Genomic DNA, 19,981 nt, shown 5'->3' on the forward strand with positions numbered 1-19,981 from the left:
TATATTTGGCTGCAAAAGTGACACATGCCTCTTCTGTTCACATCTCATTTGCCAGAACTAGTCACATGACTCCACCTTAATTGCAAAGGGTCTGGGAAATGGAGAAATAGATGAGTATATGGTTAATATCAATATCTTAGCTGTAAGGGTACTCTATTGGCACTTATAGGGCAGGGACTTAGAGAGTAAACTGTCAGGCAAAGTATTAGACCGTCCTTCAGAATGTACAATGAAGAACTGTTCAATCCAAATTTCCTATAGGTTACTATAATTTAGCAAGGTGGCTGGATATAAGACAAAACTAAAAAAATAAACTGGTTACTATAGGAATTTTGACCTTCTTTCTTGAGAAATATTGCTCTTGGACACATACTTAGTGCAGTTATTGGGATATAAGGCATATGCATATTTACTTTTACAAAGTGATAGCAAATTATTTTTCATAGTTATTGTACCATTTTACACTCACATCATTGTACAAGTGTTCTGGTTTCTCTATAGCTTCACCAAACTTTACTGAGGTATAATTAACATACAATAAATACACATTTTGATAACCATTTTATAATTGTATACTCCCGTGATTGTAATTTGATAGCTATATACAACCATCATCATAATCAAGATAGTGATCATATCAACACCAGGAGTTTTCTTGTGTTCCTTTGCACCCCTTCCCTCCCACCCTTTTCCTCTCACTTCTCCCCATCCCCAAGAACCACTGGCCTGATTTCTGTCAATATAGATTAGTTTAAATGTTATAAAAAAATTTTTTTTCTGTAGTGTATAGAAATAGGTTGTTTTTTAGTGTTGTCTTATATCCAGCCACCTTGCTAAATTTTCTTATTTGTTCTAATATGATGTTTATAGATTCTTTGGAGTTTACTATGTAGCTAATAATGGCATATCTAAATAATGACAATTTTATTTCTTCCTTAATACATTTCTTTGTCTTATTGTAATGGCCAAAACTCTAGTGTGGTATTGGAAAGAAGCAGTAGATACTTGTCTAATCAATGATTTTAAAGAGATTGATATTAACATTGAAGTTTGCTTTAGATGTTTAGGGCAGAGTTTAGGTTGATAGGACTTAGATAAATACCCTTTGTCAGCTCAAGGGAGTTCCTTGTATTCTTAATTTGCTAAGAGTTTTTTATTATGAATGATGACTGGTTGGTGAATGTTATCACATGCTTTTTTCCCTGCAACTGTGGGCATGATCATAGGATGTTCTTCTTTAATCTATTCATGTGATTAGTAATTTTATAGTTCTAACTAGAGGCCCGATGCATGAAATTCATGCATGGGTAGGGTCCCTAGGCCTGGCCAGCAATCAGGGCTGATCTGTAGGGTGACCAGCGGGGCAACCGGGGGCCCTGCTGGCACCCACTTTGGTCGGCCTGGTGCCGCCCGCTCACTGGCCCTGCTCCCTAGTGAGGCCACTGGGGAATGGCACCAGCCTGCTTGCCGGCTGGCCCTGCCCCTTGATAGCTCTGCAGCTGCCACTGGTCACCTCCCTCTGTGGGGCGACCAGCTGCTGACACCCGCTATGGCTGGCCTGGGGCCTGCGGGCTAGGGGTAGCTTCTGCGTTGAGTGTCTGCCTCCTGGTGGTCAGTGCCCATTATAGCAACCAGTTGTTCCACTGGTCATTCTGCCATTTGGTTGATTTGCATATTAGGCTTTTATTATATAGGATAGTAATGCTAAAACATCTTTCCTGAGCTAATTCTAACTTGTTCTTGATATTTTTTTCTATATTACTGAATTCTGATGCAATATTTTGTTTGAGATAAGTGTTCATGACTGAGATTGGCTTGTAATTTTCCTTTTTATACTGTCCTGATCTGTTTTTTGTTATAGTGGCCTTATTAGAATAGGTTGTGGTTTCTTCATTTTTTGTTTGGTGGATGAGTTCACACAAGTTGGGAATGATCTGTTTCTTGTAACTTTGGTAGAACTCAACCATAAAACCTGGTATTTTGAGAGGTTTAAAAAATTTTAAGTTTACATGGTGACAGATGGTTACTAGCGTTAGTGGGGTGATCACATTGTAAGATATAAAAATTCCAATCACTATATTGTACATCTGAAACTAATGTAACTAATATAAGATTGCATATGAACTGTACGTAAATAAAAAAATTAATTTAAAAATATTCATGATTTAGTGGTGGTAAAACATATTTTTCTAAAAATTTGCCAGAAACTTGCTTATAAGTTTGCTTGGAAATTTGATTTGACTATATCACTGCATTATTAGGACTTTGAAAGTTGTCACGGTAAGGTTTTATTTTAGGTGAATGTCACATTAAATTAAAAAAAACTAATTTAACATGCCTGAAAAGTTGTAATTCAGAGTAATACAAAAGGTAGTAATTCAGAGTAAAAAGGTTGTAATTCAGAGTAATACAAAAGTTCTTTAAGTAAAAATCCACCCAAAGTAAAAATTCTTAAGTAAAAATCCTCCCAAGAGGAACTAAGCACCCCAACATCCTATTGTGAGGCTATAGAAAGATAAGAAAGAGGGAGTCTATTCCAATTTTAAACAGGAAAAAGAATTTCACTATTGGGAAATGGAAACAAAACTCCTCTTTTTTTGGAGATAAAACTCCTCTTTTTTTGGTTTACTTGTTACTCGAATTGGTTTATCAGACACGGGTTAAAATAATAGGAGAAATATATATAGGGAAAGATACAAATGTGTGCAGGCTCACTGATCTAAGGCATAGTTAAAGAAACGTAGATGATTCTGCTTTCTTACTTGTTTTTGTCTCTTTGTTTGTTTAGGTAGAAGAAGTGAAAAAGCACCAGCACTGTTTAGCATTTAGCTCCTCTGGACCCCAAAGCCAGACTTACTACATTTGTTTTGATACATTCACAGAGTATTTAAGGTGGCTTCGACAAGTCTCTAAGGTAAGCACTTACCCAAGAATTCTTCTGTTCAGCTTCTCTTTGACGAAAAGTTGCTTTCTTTCAGCTTTACCCAGTTCCAAAATACATTCAAAAAATTTTTTTTCATAAACTTCTAGTAGGCAATTTTTCATTTTTTAAAAGCTCATTTGGGCTGAAAAGTAGCTTTTAGAAATTGTGTTCTGTTTGCCAGGTTTTGTTTATACTTTAAAAAAGAATTCAGTGGGTAGGCTGGCATCACTATATTAATGTCATAGATGAGGAACATGAGGTTGAGACTATTTAAAAGACTGGCCCAGGGAAGACAGCTGCAAAACCACAAAATACCCAGAGAATTGTCACAAATTTCCCCTCATCCTCTGACTATTTTTTCTTGTAAGAGTCTAATCTTGTCATCTCCCTTTTTCTTTTTCAACTTCTGCCTTTTGAATGGTTTAATTTTTTTTTAATCTTAATTATTTTGACCATTTTATATACTGGTAGTCCCCTAAAAAAAGATCACCATGACCTATTAAGCAATATACTTGTGTGTGTGAAATGGAAACCAGAATAGCATGATAAATAAGGTAAATAAATGCTAGGATTATAAGGTACTGTGTGTGAGGATGTTTTTATATCACATTTATAGAATTATGTGTAAAATGGATGAATGGATGAATTATAGTGCTTTGGCTCTTGGTTTTGGGTGTGTTTATGAAATGATGAAACCTCTCTAGGGTACAAAAGCATGACCATGGAATTTGCTTTCATAGTTTTGAATTTATAATCTAATTTCTTATCCAAGTTCAGTATGATTCACACTGCAGTATGATGGTAATTATTTGTCAAGTGAATGAATAGAGAATAACTTTGTAAAACGCTTAACAGAAAATTAGAGAATAATGTTTAGGAATACTAGTTGGGAATACTTTTTGAAATACTACTTGCATTTGAATGATCAATTTAAGACATTCTCTGATGATGTGATACCCTTAGAAATAGTAGTTTCTGCTCCTTTTAGAGAAGAAGCAGTGGGCAGAGTTTAGGTTGATAGGACTTAGAAGAGTCTGCCAACCTAGTCGGCAGACGGAAGTTCTAAATGACAGGGTAGCACCCACATTAGAGAAAAGGGGAAGGATGGCATGTCTTCTTCAGACCTGCATGTAGAACTAAGGTGATATTAGAAGCAAAAAGCACATCTCTCTGATGGTTTTGAAATTACTCTTGTGGTGGCAAATGTGAATAAGAGTTAAATAATATTGTGCTTTTATATTTAAGTGCTTGTATAGGCAGTAAGTCAATGGCCCACACTCTGCTTTTGACCGTAGTTTTGACCATACGAAATTATGGTCAAAGTACAGTACATTTTTTTGTATGTGGAGTGGTCGATTTTTTAATATAAACTTTTTATTTTGGAATAAATTTCAGTTTACAGAAAAGCCTCAAAGATAGTACAGAGAGTTTCTACATACCTTTCACCCAGTTTCCCAAACATACAGTGCATTTATCAAATCTGAGAAAGCAACATGAGTCCATTTCTGTTAACTAAACTCTGGAATGTATTTAGATGTCACTCGTTTTTCCATTCTTGTCCCAGCATCTAATCCAGGGAACCACACGGCATTTGGTTGTCATGTCTCCTTTGTCTCCCCTGGTCTGGGACAGTTTTTCAGTCTTTGTGTTTTCATGACTTCGATGGTTTTGAGGAGTACTGGTCAGGTATTTTATAGAATGTCCTACACAGAGGTATTTTGATCTTTCACACTAAATACAGTGTAATAGGCAGCTGCTTCACATTCTTTTTGGAACAAGTCAGAGGCATACTTTCTTAAACGTGAATAAGGATGTAAATAAAAGTTTATGTAAATTATCAAGTTTACGAAAGACAGATAGTTTTGATTTAAACAATAATAGCAAAAAGATGAATAGGTATTGAGTTTAATAGTGTTGTATATTAAACATCCACACAAATGATAAGTCACTGTTCAGAAGCCAGCATGTATTTATTTTATATGTCAGGTATGTGTTTTATGCATTGGGATACAGCAAAGAACAAGTTCAATTCCCCTCTCTTGGATGGGCTTACATTGGGACACAGGCAATAAATAAGTAAACAGACAAATGAAAAAATGTCAAATAATCGTAGTTTTGTACTACAAGGTCATATGACAAAGAATGACAGAGGAGGAATAGCTCTTCTGAGGAGGGGGCTTTAAGCAGAAACTTCCATGAAAAAAGAATCTGATTATTGAAGATCTGGTGGAAGGAGTTTTGGGAGAAGATCCTGTTGGAAGCTCTAAAACTAGAAGGAGGGACCGAAAGGCAGGAGTCATGTTATAGACCAGGGTGAAGAGGCTGAATTTTATTATTGGCATAATGGCAAGTCATTAAAGAATTTTCTTTCAGAAAGTTACCAATCTTACATGGGCTATTGTGTGCAGAAGAGATGTGTGGGGGCAAGGATGGAAGCAGGGAGGCCTGACTGACGAGAGGCTATTTTGGTGTATACTAGGCAGGAGGTGAGGGTAGAAATGGAGAGATGTGGATAGATTTGTTTTGGAGACTGAGCGACAGAATTACTGATGAATTACATATGGAGTGTGAGGAAAATGGAGAAATACAGAGTGTTTTCTGGGATCTTTGAGTTACTGGATAAATTGTAGCATCAGTCAAAAATCATAGCATAATCAGACTTTTGCACCTTTAATAGTGTAGCAAAATGCAGTTCTTAACTTTAGAGGGCTTTCTGGAGAGTCAGCAGAGAGGTGAAGCACAAGAGCTAGGATATGAAATATCTCTTAAAAGGGTGTGGAAAACGTTGATTTCTAAATTGTTGCTGGTGATTGTAAATGTCTTATTTACAATCTGGGTTAATGCTCCTTTCTGTTGCTGGTTGGCCAAAATGACATCTCCAGGGTCTAATAGGATAGTGTATCCTATAGAATAAAAACCTAATATGCAAATCGACCAAATGGCAGAATGACCGGTTGCTATGACGTGCATTGACCATCAGGGGGCAGATGCTCAACATAGGAGCTGCCCCCTGGTTGTCAGTGCGCTCCCATGGGGAGCGCTGCTCAGCCAGAAGCTGGGCTCATGGCTGGCGAGCACAGTGGCAGTGGCAGGAGTCTCTCCCGACTCCACTGCAGGCAGGCGGTAAGGAGCGAGGGCTCCTGGATTGTGAGAGCCCCAGACTGCGAGAGGGATGTCTGTCTGCTGGCTTAGGCCTGATCCCCGGGGGGAGCAAGAGGGCCCAGGCCGGGCTGAGGGACTCCCTCCCCCCAGTGCCGATTTTCGTGCACGAGGCCTCTAGTCTATAATAAGGCTCTCACTCTAATTATCCAAACTTCTCAATAGGAAGGTAGATGATGGGGAAGAATTGTGAGACCAGAAAACATGACTGTGGTAAGAAAGGGGAGAGGAATGTTGGTGTGATTTTCCCATTTCACTGATTATTGCCATTAGAAGGGTTTGATATGTATGTGTGGAAATGTAATATAGCTATATGCAAAAGACAATTCATACACATAGACATACACAAGATTACAGCTTACACTTCATACTTACAAGTCATTAAGAATGGCAGACATTGGGGAGAAAGATTTCTTCCTGAAAAGTCAGGAATGGGGGACCAAGGACAAAAAGATTTTAGTAACTAGCAGATTTTAGATACAGGATCTTCCCTTTCTCCAATCTTAAAAACTAGGTACACAAAAATTTTAATAAGTTGTTATGGTTAGTGAATTAAAGAGGAAATGAGTCGTAAAGGATTGACTAAAGAGGTTAGATATTATTGAGGAAATAAGTGAGAATGCCCTATTTAGATATGAATCCTACATAAAATATGGCCACATGCTCCTTTAAACTTTGTAGATTGTGGATATCCCTTAGAGAATATTCTTTTCTTTAATCCAGCATCCTGGGAGAATAGGTTGGGGCTACTGGAAAAAGGATGAGAACCTCGCTCCATCTGGGAATATGTGCTGATGGGAAATTTGGGGTGGCGAGGCCTGACTAGTCTAAGCCACTTCTTCTTCCAACTTCCCCTTTCCATTGTCCTCTGTTCTTCCTCATATGTGGGTATCAAGTTTAGTCACACTCGGGGTTACTATGGAAAGTGTTTCTTTTCTTCTGATTGAGAAACAAAACTGCACAGAATGGATTGTCTTTACATCCTGATATTTAAATGAAGAGTCATTCATTTTGATAAGGATCTAAAAGGAAAACAAACCAACAACAGAAATATCTGGGTTTCTGATTTTTAATGACCATTCCCAACCCAGTCAGTCCAATGTTTTTAAAATTAAAATGAATTAGAATCTATAATAATAAAAGCATAACATGCTAATTAGACCAGGCAGCTGAATGACCTTCCGGACATCTTTCTGGACGAAGCTGTGGGGGCCGAGGCAGAAGCGGTTAGGGGTGATCAGACAAGCAGGCAGAGTGGTTAGGGGTGATCAGGCAGACAGGCGAGTGATTAGGGGCGATCAGGCAGGCAGGCAGGCAAGCGGTTAGGAGCCAGCGGTCCTGGATTGCAAGAGGATATTTCCAACTGCCGGTTTAGGTCCGATCCCGGGATGTCTGACTGCCAGTTTAGGACTATTCGGGATCAGGCCTAAACCAGCAGTCGGACATCCCCGGAGGGGTCCCGGATCGCGAGAGGGTGCAGGCCAGGCTGAGGAATCCTCCCCCCCCCGCCCCATGCACGAATTTTGTGCACTGAGCCTCTAGAATTAATTTAAAAAGAATTATTTTCAGTTTATGCTTCTGGATCTTAGCTACAAGAGAAGTGTTCATCTTTGTTCTAATTTGTTTCATTTGATTTTGGGAAGCTTTATAAAAGATTATTAATGAGATATTTTCTATCAAAATGGGTTCTTGTATACTTATTTTTTAAACTTAATCTTAGCTTGCCAAAATAATACCTAAGGCAGTCCCTTTAGAGTTTTTATTTTGGGTGGGTGTTAGTGGTAGATACTGTGAGAATAGTTCCTTTGGGAGGATTACAATATTGATTATAAAGTCAACCCTAAAATATTTATGCATGGCATGCTTTAAAAATTCAGTAAACATCCTATTAAATGCAGTGTCAAAAATGACTCTGTTTGCGCAACATGTATACAAGTATCCAGCATGTTTTCAAAGTGGTTGGAGGGGCAGTGATGTATGAGGCTTAGGATGGTAGCCATATATATGTTTTATGGCCCAACATTACAAATGCATGCTGTATAAGGCCACTTAGCTTGTCCATGGGTCTCCTTGTTGATTGGTGGCTGACATGCTGGCAGTTGCTGGTGACTGTGGTTATCACAGTAGTTACCTTCCTGAGGTCTTTCAGTATTAACCATAGTATTTTAACTTTAGGCCTTTTTTTTTTTTTTTAGTCACTACAGTTGACTTTTGGACGTCATAATATATTGGGTTAATTCTTAAAATACATAATGTAGGCAAATCAGGGCCACATTTCATGCTGAATTAGAGACCACCTGAAATGATGAGTAAACATCACCCTTTAAATAATATATATAGTGAGTCACAATTGAACTTTTGGTTTCATGTGCTTAAAAATAAACATTTTATTGTTCAGATTTTACTCAAGAATACTACACTAACCACTTTAGTCAGATCATCCTGGTGTAATAGGATTGAGGTTTTTAACATGTAGATTTGTGTCATTAAATGTAGTAGTTGCAAAGAACCCTTTAAGATTAGTCATCTTTTACACATGTTTTACCTCTTAATTTGAAGTGTAATCTAGGGAGTGTGCTGCTTTTTGTCACTGGCCTTTTCGATGACAAAAAGTTGGTTATATTGGTTATAGTGATAAAGAAACTTTGCTCTCAGTACTGTTCTGCTGAGGAGTCCAGGGCTTTTGGGGGAAAATCCTCACTTCACAATTCATACCCATTTTTTAGATAAAGAATCAGGGCCATTTGACCAAGGACAATCTAGCAAGTCTCTGGTAGAATATGAAGTAAAACTGAAGGTTTGAGTGAAATGGATTTTAGTTTTTAAAATGTTTTGTGATAAATTTGTTTACTTATTTGCGTTTGTATTTTTGAAATTTATTATTAATTTTTCAGTTTAAAAAATCACCTCAAAATAAATATAATTGCACTTCTTGGTCTAAGTATTTAAACTGAGGGGAAGTTGTCAGGAATAAAGAAGATTGTATTTTATTATTTTATTTTAAATTAGTTATTATAACATATTTCTAAAGTTCTTATTTTTTTCAGTTAGCCTGTGGTAGGCAGTATAATGTTTCACAACTGATGTTCATGCCCTAACCCTGAAAACTGAATATGTCACCTCATCCCGAGAAAATTGCTCTTGCACCAATTCCGTAGTGAAGCTGTGAGAAAATTCAGTATATGAGATATTTGGGTACAGGAAGACTTCAAGGAAGTAAAGGGCAAGCTGCGTCTTAAAGGCTGAAAAGGAGTTCACCTGTAAGACAAGAGGGGAAAGGATGTTTCGAGGAGAGGTCAAGTGTATACAAAGGCATTGCTGTGTAAGATGTAAAAATGTAATCTTATCACAGATGTCTGAGAAGTGTGGAAAATAGAAAAAATTAGAAGCTAGGTAAAGTAAAAAAAGTGCTGGCCATTCTAGACTATTTCCTGCTAGTTCTGTTTCATTTTCTTGGGGAAATTTAACTATAAGTTACCAAGTAATATAACTTTCCAATATGTTAATGGACCTGTTAGATAAAATTTCATGTTACGAAATCTTTCCTTACTCATTTCTAAAGAACAGGTTACTCATCCATGAGGTAAACATCAAAATAAAAATACTTTTTGTTTTGTTTCTTCCCCCTTAACTAGTTGATATATTTTATTAATGATAAAATAATTTCACCTGCAGAATTGATTCAGTAGGAACAGCAAAAGTGCAAATAGTAATAACTAACATTTTAGTTACTTTTTCTATGCACCAAGCACTGTTCTTGATGGTACCAGTGAGGTAGGTCCTCATAACAACTCTGGTCTGGTTTTTACAATAAAAGATAACAACTTGTGAGGAGATAGTATAATCTCCATTTTGCAGATGAGGAAACTAAGGTATTAAAGTATCCAGCACTGCTCTATACAGAGAGTTCTACTGCCTCACTCTTTTTCTTTACTTGTACTTCTAATGTTTATAGTGGCCTGAAGGGACAAAAACCCCAGTATTCAAATAACAACTGAGATTTACTGAAAATGCCAGAGAAGTGTTCATATACACAGTTGTCAACAGAATCCAGGCAGCTCAGTAGTAGAATGAAAGGTGCTTTTATTCAAGCAATCTGTTGAATGGGGTGTGCTGCTAAGGACACTTGAGCATGGCCACTGTGCATCGGCCAATGATCTTCTTAAATGATGACCAAGAGGTATTTAAGAAATCTGAGATGCCTTCTGAGGCATCCAAGGCAGATTAGATTAGTTTCAGTGTTGAGGGGACTACTGTGTCTAATTCTTTAAAAACTGGTCAAGCCCTGGCAGGTGTGGCTTAGTTGGTTGGGCATCGTCCTGTGCACTGAAAGGCTGCCAGTTCGATTCCTGGTCAGGACACGTGCCTGGGTTGTGGGCTCAATCCCTGGTAGGGGGCATGCATTAGGCAGCCAATCGATGTTTTTCTGTTTTTAGTTTAACCTTAAATCAATGTTTCTCTCCCTCATCCCTTCTTCTCTCTCTAAAAATCAATTAAAATAAATAAGTAAGTAAATAAATAAAACTGGTGAGGTATTCTATATCAGGAACTTAGCATATGTCACTAACCAGATGTCTATACCTGGTTATGTTTTATCTTCCTTAAGGGTTTAGTTTTCATGATATACAGTATTTACTTATCTTGGAAGATCCCTATATTTGTAACCCAAAGTACTGAATTTTCTACAACTACTCTGGAGTTAAATTCTTCCATTCACTTATCTTATAATTTTATAAAGAATGGAATGATGGAATAATTGAAAATGTATCAATGAGGTCTCTATGTTAAACTTACTGATCTTGTATGTTAGACTTGGAACTTGAGCACTGAGGTTTTTGTATTTTAGATACAAAATAAGTGGCCTACTTCTAATGATAGAATAATTTAAGTATGTATTTATATTATTTCTTTCAATCAAAAGTTAGAATATAGGCTTTTCGTGGTTAGCTATCTTTCCCCCTCTCCTTTGTCAAGGTGCACCTTTGGGGAATGCTGCGTGATGGACCTCAGAGACACTCTCAGGTGGCCACTTTATAAAGAGCTTGTTTACACACATTTTGCCAATAAGGAAATGAGGAAGGAACTCTGAGTTCAGATTTGATCTCCACCCAAGGCGAGCTCTATTTTTCTGTTGTTACTGAGAAACACAATGGGGTTTGTGTATGTGGAGGGGAGATAACTGTCAGGGTGACACAGTTAATGATTCTGCAAGGCTGTTGGTGCCATCTTCTCAGAGCCTTTTACAGTTGCTCTGACTCAGAGGGAGTGAGTGCCAGGCCTGTATTTCCAGTTCAGGCTGTGCAGCAAGTTCGCTGGACAAATACTACAGCGCTGCCCGCTCTTGGACGAGCAGGTCCCTGTACCAGTGCCTGGGAATGCATGCCCATCTTGTCAGTCGAGGGGACTGTCAGGGCTGGAATTGTCACTGGGAGCTCTGAGGTTTGTGTTCTGCTCTGTGTGCTCTTATTGAACTACTGCACACAGGCTCTTAAATTACAGTTGTTGAGTGTCTGTGTCCTCAGGAGACCAAGAGTTTGAAGACAAGGAGTACATTTCTCTAGTACCAAATACAGTGCCTGGTTCATAAAGGCATATGCTAAATATATGTTGAAAGAGCCCCTCATCCCATCCCTTCCACCTCCCTGGCAAAGAGATGGCGGGATGCCTAGGAGGGGCTCTCAGTACTGGTTTGTCCATATTGTCTCAGTATTGGTTTGTCCATATTGTTTTGGCTGGTGCTTTAACAGTGAGCCAGGTGTTCGTGTGTTTGTTTTCTTCTTCTCCAGCCTGTTGCTCTCTCCATACGCTTTTACTAGTATTTTGGGTCCCTTCTAATCTTAATCATAGTCCCTTTCCTACCCGGATGCTTTTGCCCTCCTCAACTCCCACCTCTCATTTCTGCCTACTAGTGATAGCCTCTCCAGATCTTCCCGTTGTTTTTCATCAGTTTGCCATCTCATTACCCCTAGTGGTTTGGAATATTGTAAATTTGTATATCTTATTTCTTGGTGTTTTTCCCCCCCCATATCATTTAAGGCAAAGGAATGGAAAGATGCTAGAATTTCAAGTAAGATTTACTGAGTCCAAAATTGACTGCTTGATATGTTCCTGTTAGGACATTATTAATGTATATGATTTTATAGGAATGTTTTCTGTTTTTGTTGTTAAACAGATTTTCTAAAGTGCTAATTAGTAAAGGATCAAGAAATGATATGTCATTATGAAAAGGTCTGGGGTTAAGTTAAAGCATTTCTTACATTTGTAGAATTTTTTAAAAGAGATGATTGCATGTTATGGAGCAGTAAGAATTTAAATTTTATTAAAATTAGAAATTTTTGTTTGATATAACACTTTCTTGAGGATGAAATAGAAAATAAAGTTGTTAGAATTCTTAGCTAATGAAGATTAATAAACTTGCTATTCTCCTATATAATAAAAGGCTAATATGCAGTTATCCCCTCGGGAATTCAACTAACCTGGAGTTCAACCGCTTGCTATGACGTGCGCTGACCACCAGGGGCCGGCACAGAATGAAGAAAGGAAGGCCCGGCCGGCAGCTGGGGGAAGGAAGGCCCCAGCTTGCAGCCAGAAGGCCCTGATCAGCCCTGATCGCCAGCCAGGCCTAGGGACCCTACCCATGCATGAATTTTGTGCAGCGGGCCTCTAGTTTAGATTATTAATAAATATTCTAAATTTATATTTTCCTACCCCTTACTTTCCCAAAGCATTTGGGTGGTGAGGTGAGGATGTAAACTAGGTCAGTTGAGGTCAGTAATTTTTTACAGAAGTCTAGTAAACTCCCCAGAGACTACCCCTGTAGCCAGGGCATAATTTCCCAAGCCACGGAAGGCCAGACCAGAGCAATTAATGACTCATAATGCCAGTTTACGACAGTCCTTTACTTTATACAAGCAGAATTATTTGTGCTATTTCAGCTGCTTTGACCAAGCCTTTCAGAGTCATTTTGCTTAACTTGAACATGCCATACACATAACAAGGATAAATACCACTTTACTAAAGTATAGTGGGGACAGAAAATCACATGAATATTATTCTGAACTCTCCCTTGCCTGTGAAAGATGAGTGTCCGCTCAGTGAATATGAAGAATGATGGGAGTGATGCAGGTACAGTCCTGTTGAAAGAGGGGGAGGGGGAGGGTGTTAATTTTGAAAGCATGGTGGGGATAGTTAGGGATAGGAGAGATATACTGGGTTAGAAATGCAACTCAGCTAGAGTCGTAACATATTTTTTTAACATAAATGTCCTAAAGATGGGCAAAGAAACCACTGAGGAAAAGTGCTGCGCTGAGGAGCATGTTAGAAATGTATGGATACCCTGTAGGTAACCTGAAAAGTTCATTGTTCATATTATCATTTCTATTTTTACTCTGAGATGTTCCTTGAGGGAAATATTTTGCGGGCCCAATGAACTTTTTTCATACATGTTTACAAGTCATTTGGAAAAGAAGACAACCTAAGCAGGTGGTTGGGATTTATGTTCATTTTAATGTATTTCCCAACGTATGTAGGATCATGGGGACAAAAAAAAAAAAAAATCCCATTTAATTTACTAACTCAAAATTACCAGCCTTAAAAAATGTTTTGTTGTTAATACAGACTAGCACTGATTTTTTCCCCCCAAGCTACAGTTACTTTGAAATTAATTCCTTTGTGTGTGGCTCACTGATGGTCTGTGGGGCTGCGTGTAGTGTGTAGTTCTGCCTTGGTCCGAGTGAGCTTTATCTGTGTAACTGCACAGTGGCAGGAGCAGTGGCCTGTGCTGTGGTCTTTTCTTGTCTTATAGATGTCTGTGGCCTGCAGCTGTGGGCGTTGGTCTAGGGACCCTTGGTCTGCAGGGGCTCTCCTGAATTTCTAAATGAGAACATTTTATTTGCAGCAGCTTGTATAGCTAGCTGGTCAGGGCAGGTACTGTCGCACTTTAGAGAAGGAAACACTGGAAGACAGATAGGTGAAGGGACTTATCCAGGGCCACATAGCTAAGAGGTAGAATTGACTCTACATGCCCTAAGTTTTGTTATAACTGTGCCCTTTCTCCTGTATATCCAGCTGTTTGGGCCTCAACTTTATCATCCACTCTTTTGCTGTTTGGGGGTGTAATAGAAGTATAGTAGCTTTTGCTATAAGGACTTTATATTCTAACTAGAGGCCCGGTGCACAAAATTTGTGCACAGGGGGAGGAGGGGCCCCCCCCTCAGCCCAGCCTTCACCCTCTCCAATCCAGGACCCCTTGGGGGATGTCCGACTGCTGGGCCGAAACCGGCAGTCAGACATCCCTCTCACAATCAGGGACCGCTGGCTCCTAACTGCTCACCTGCCTGCCTGCCTTATCACCCCTAACTACCCCCCCTGCCAGCCTGATCACCCCCTAACCACCTCTGCCTGCCAGCCTGGTAGCCCCCAACTGTCCACCCACCCCCCCCCCCCCCCCGCTGGCCTGGTTACCACTCACTGCCCCCCCAACCCCGCCAGCCTGGTCACCCCTCACTGCCTGCCACCCTGCCAGCCTGGTCACCCCACGCAGCCTGCTGTTCAGTCGTTTGATCATCCCTCGCTAACCCCCCTGCCAGCCTGGTCACCCCACGCAACCTGCTGGTCAATCGTTTGGTCATCCCTCGATAATCTCCCTGCCGGCCTGTTTGCCCCACACAGCCTGCTGGTGAGTCATTTGTCATCCCTCATTAACCCCCCTGCTGGCCTGGTCACCCCACGCAGCCTGGTGTTTGGTTGTTACTGTGAGGGCGTCATGACCAATTTGCATATTACCATTTTATTAGTATAGATTTGAGTTCCTTTAGAAGTTCCTTTTCATAACCAAGATTTGAGGGGATTCCTACCTGTGCCTGTTTCTTTAATTTTCTTGCCAAATTTCTGTAGCCTCCTTTAAACTTTTCCTGTAACCTTTTAAAATTTAATTAGGTGCATCATCACTGCCTGGGTGGACAAGTTGTGTGAGGTAGGAGTGGGTCCAGCCTACGATGTCAAGGAATGGTGCCCCCCCGCCCTTCCCACCCATGGGACCACACCCATTCATTGCCTGAGGTCTGTATGTGATCAGTAGATGGTCTCCTCTGCTTCGCTCAGGAGGACTCCTGTCCATCATTGCCGTCTTCACTCCCCATCTTCATACCTGAGGCTGAAGATTTCCCTAAGGATTGCATCTCTTTGTGTTTGCTCTGGTCAGAAGGGTTATGTTATTATTTTATCATGGAAGTTAGAGGAACTTCCTTTGGGCAAGATCTGAACTGTGTACAGGCCCTGAATGGATGGCATGGCATTAACAGCACAGGCTCTGGTTCACACTTGAGTTCTGCTACTGGTTTTGTGTGACCTTGGGCACCCTGTTTGACTCAGTTCAACCTGCATCTTTGAAATGAGAAGTCCTTACTTCACTGAGTCATTGTGAGATTAAACTAAATATTATGTCTAAGGCACTTAGAAGTGTGCTATCACAACTGCAATATCCACTAGAAGTTAGCTTTTATTGCTGTTATTACTGCTACTTGCTGTGAGGTGTATAAAGTAGCTTTCTGATATATTTTTATTACTTGTTTAGGTCTTTCTTATTTGGGGAAGGATCTTAGTTTTAACAGGTGGTTTGTAGGTAACCCAGCTGGTAGTCTTTTCACTTGGACAAGCCAGTCTTCTTTGTGGTGGCGCCCTGTGTGCCCAGGCGGGTCTGGACAGAAACACTTCAGCCTCCCCTTGATGCAGGGACAGGACTGGGCAGAGGTACAGCCAGTGGTCACTTTTGTGGTCACCTTGGCAGCTCACTGCTCCACTGCCATCAGGGCTATTTAATTTCTGTTCTCGCGTGGTTGCTCCCAGTGTTGCCACGCCTCCCATAGACTGCTTTTGCTTATAGCTTTGTTACTGTGGTTTCTTCTCCCTGGTTTCTAGCAAGAACAGCTTACGGTCCAGAATGAGGAAGGGAATCAAATACAACTTGACATTTAGTCATTATCTTTCGAAAGTTGTCCAAAGGGAGTATTTAGTGTGATGCTTCAGTGGAAATAGAATTGTCCTCTTCTAAGTAATCTCCAGCTGAAAGAACATACGGGATGGGTTGGGTGCACACTGGTGAGAAGGGAGGGGTCATAAAGTAGGGCAGTGGCCATCCTTCCAGCAAATACTTCTGAGGGTCGTACCAAGTGTTGAATATAGGGTATTTCAGTGAACAAATAGGCAGAAATCCTGCACTTTATAGTTTCTGATCTAGAGACAGGGCCTCTTCTCAGAACCTCCCTGCACTTCTCATTTGCTCATACGAAAAGCTAGTCTTTACAATGATCTGAAGGGCTCTGCAGGATCTGCTGCCCACCCTAACCTTACCTTTCTGACCTCATTACAGGTTACTGCCCCTACCTTAACCTCTCCATTGCTGTTTGTCATATAGTTTCCTTTTTCTTACTGACATTTTTATTGCAATTACATTATTTTTTCTAATTAAACACACACACACATACAAGCACACAGGATATTACAGTTTCAATGTACCACCTCCTGGTTGTCAGTACATTGACACAATTCTTTCATATCTTCTATTTTTCTTATATGGAAATAAACATTAGAGATAAACTCCAGCTCTTCTATCTTCCCATTCCTGTTTCCATTTCCCTCCCTGCCTATCTAGAGGTAATCATTATCATTAATTTGCTATATGACCAACATATGGTTTATAGTTTTATTGCCCATATAACTATAATAATAAAAGCGTAATATGCTAATTAGACCGGATGTCCTTCCGGACGACCTTCTAGACGAAGCCGGGGCTGTGAGGGAAGCCCGGGTCCCAGGTGCCTGCTGGTGGCCAGAGGGAAGCCCAGGTCCCGGGTGCCAGAGGGAAGCCCAGGTCCTGGGTGCCAGAGGGAAGCCAGTTCCATCAGCTGGGGGAAGGAAGGCCTACTCTTGCACGAATTTCGTGCATTAGGCCTCTAGTTCATACATAATATGTGGAGTTTTGTGTGCTTGTGTTAAAATGTTTTCATATGGCATTATACTGTATAACTTTATACTTGCTTTTTTTTTTATCAGTTCAGATCAATGCGTATGAATCTAGCTTATTCATTTTAACTGCAGCTCTCTCTCTCTCTCTCCTGGCTTCACACTATATACATCCCAGAGAAGGCCTTCAATAAGCTTAGCTTGGGTCACTCTGTGGGTTAAGCAGATGGGGGACTCTGATTGCTCAAGCCTGGAATACATGCCTACGCCTATAGCCAGAGGGTCATCTTACTTATTTGCAGCTCTCACCGTGATCACATGTGTTTGAAGGATTGTTACAGGAAAGAAGAAGTGGAGAAAGCATTTGGGGCAGATTACAAAAAACACATTTCCACTCAAGTTTCAAACTTGAGCTTGGACATGAAGCCTTCTGGGACCCCTTCCTGACTCCTTAGATCATGCTCCTGGCAGCCATTATCATGCACCATATCATAACTGCCCTCTCCTCATGGGGTGTACTCGTTCGGAGCAGAGACTGTGTCTGTCTTGAATTGCTGTACCTCAGGAAATAAAAGGTGTGGCACAACATTGCATGCTTAACATATTTTTGAATGAATGATTTCACCAATTGTAGCTTTCATGTGTGCACAGTAATTTCTTTCTAACCTCAAACTTATCATCAGCTGAATATGTTTTATGCAAATTTAATTCTCAGGACTTTCTTAGCATTGGGAGAATTTGGATTGAATGGATGTAAGATGTGAACCATTCTATTTGGAAGTAGTTGTGGTAATAATAGCAATCACCATTTATTGAATGCTTTTTCTGTGCCAGGTATATGGATACAGGTCTTTATGTCCATTGTGCAGATGATAACACTGGAGCTTGGAGAGCCCCGTGATCTGCTCAAGTCCTGTCTGCTCCTAAGTGGGGAGCTAGGATGTGGTCCACACACTGACCAGAGTCACACTCCTCAGACCATGCTCTCTGCCTTCTCTAATTAAGAAACAGAAATCTTGGGTTTGGTAATAGAAAAAGGACCTCAAATTTGATCATATATAAAGCTTTGATGAAGATAAAGAGCTTGAGGGAGAATCAACCAGATCTTTGAGCATTATTCCCATGGCCTCTCTCAAGAGAGAAGGCACCAAGGTGTGTGTACATGGGGCTGAAGCCACGCATTGTGGCCTGAGCTGGCACCACCTTACCTGGAACATTGAAAGAGCATTTGAGAAATACAGGTTGCCCAATGCTTTACTGTCTCCAGCGTGCCATTTGGTCTTTAGCCCTGGGATTCTGGCCATGGGAAGGGTCATCTAACCAGGAAGGCTTGGAATATGTGGATAAACATTTAAAAGGCGAAAGATTTATGCGATCTGAAGAGAAACCAGAGTATGTGGATAAACATTTAGACAAAATGAATTTTACTTAGAATACCTACATGAAGCAAAGCACAATGAATTTTTAAGCAGCTCCCTGAAACTGTGGGAGAGGCAATCAAGAAGTTTATAGCAGGCAAGCAGTGGAATATGATTACATGCTGCCATTATTATTAAAGACTAGTGGCCTGGTGCACGGATTCTTGCACATTGAAAGGAAATCGGGAGCCCGCCCCCTTGTGCCCGGGGAGTTTCCACATTCCCTGAGCCGCCGGGAAGTCTTGTGGGGAGTCTGTCCTCCTCCCTGCAACTTCCTGAAAAAATATTTCCAAATGTCCCTTCTACGGCCAGGGTTGTGCCTTGCCGGCCGGAGGTCCCCAGTGAACACCTGGGGCTGTGCTGAACACTTTCCACCGCTCAGAGCCAGATAAGAGATGGTTGGAGGTGAACAATACAAAGTCGGGGATCTTGGAGGGAGGGGGTACTTTCTCTCCCACACCCCCACCCTTCAGATCCATCTCTCTGACTTTTACCCCGATTGTCAGTTGCCACCTTGTGGCCATTTTTTTATTGTTGCATTCCTCTGTTGCTCTGGGGCAATTGGTAAGAGATGAGATTTTATCTCTGTGCCCGAGGCAGAGTTCCAGGAGCCTGGCAGCGATATCAGGCTCATCCTGGTAACTCTGAGTGTCGGCGTTTCATCCATTCCCTGGAGATTGTACCTATAGGCTTATGGGGTATGTGCCTCACTGCAAGTTCTGGCTGAGCTGTGGGCGTCCCTGGGGCGGGTACTGCCGGGAGGGGGGAGGAGGGGGGAAGTATGCATCCACAGGAGTTGCCATTCATGGGCCAGCCTGCCTGCAGGAGCCACCGGGGATCTGTGGGGAACGAGGGTGCCCGGATGCAGGCCAGGCCTGGGAAGGGTGCAATGGCAGCTGAGGGTGGTAGGAAGGAAGGAGGGAGAGGCAGACTGCGGTCCCGGGTAAGGTACGTTCTTAATATTTCAGTTCCACATGGCCCTGATGCCTAAGGGGGAGTTCCAAGGGGCCAGCGTCAGTATCAAGGTCATCCCAGTCCCACGCAAACGTCTCATGCTGCATTTGTTCGCAGTAGATTGTACCATAAGAGTATAGGGGGTGATTTTTCCACACAACTCCCAGCCCAAGTGTGGGGCTGCCTGAACCGAACAGGTCAGGCCAGTACCTGCTGGTGCCCCTCTGCCCACTGGAGCTGACCAGTGCTCTGCAGGGATCCAGGAGCGGATATTTGGTGTCAGGTCGCGGACCTTTCTGGGAGATGGGGCCGGGGCCAGGTGGTAGGTGGAAGTTGCGAAGGGCTTGCCCGCAGACACGTGTGGGTGTTGGTCATTGGGCTGGACGTCACCAGCACTTGCTCTTGAGATGGGCGCCTCTGTGGGTTTTTCTTGAGCCTGCATCCGGAGACCCAGAGGGCAATAGGTAAGAGGTGCGGTGCAGCCACAGGGTCTGAAGGGAGAGTTCCAGGGGCCGGTAAAGGCTGATCTGTGGTCATTCCTGCTACACCCTCACCACCCGGGCGT

At 41.3% G+C, this 19,981-nt stretch overlaps 1 protein-coding gene across 1 annotated transcript in view; it reads left to right on the forward strand.

Annotated features, from left to right (window-relative positions):
* PHLPP1 (PH domain and leucine rich repeat protein phosphatase 1) overlaps window positions 1-19,981 on the forward strand; it is a 200,122-nt gene that overhangs the window by 100,358 nt on the left and 79,783 nt on the right. The window contains exon 3 of the mRNA XM_079783771.1: window positions 2,789-2,914. Within this exon, the coding sequence (XP_079639897.1) occupies window positions 2,789-2,914 (126 nt within the window). The remainder of the gene's footprint in view (window positions 1-2,788; window positions 2,915-19,981) is intronic.

This window comes from Cnephaeus nilssonii (genome assembly GCF_951640355.1).
Source record: "Cnephaeus nilssonii genome assembly, chromosome: 11".
Lineage (NCBI taxonomy): Eukaryota > Metazoa > Chordata > Mammalia > Chiroptera > Vespertilionidae > Cnephaeus > Cnephaeus nilssonii.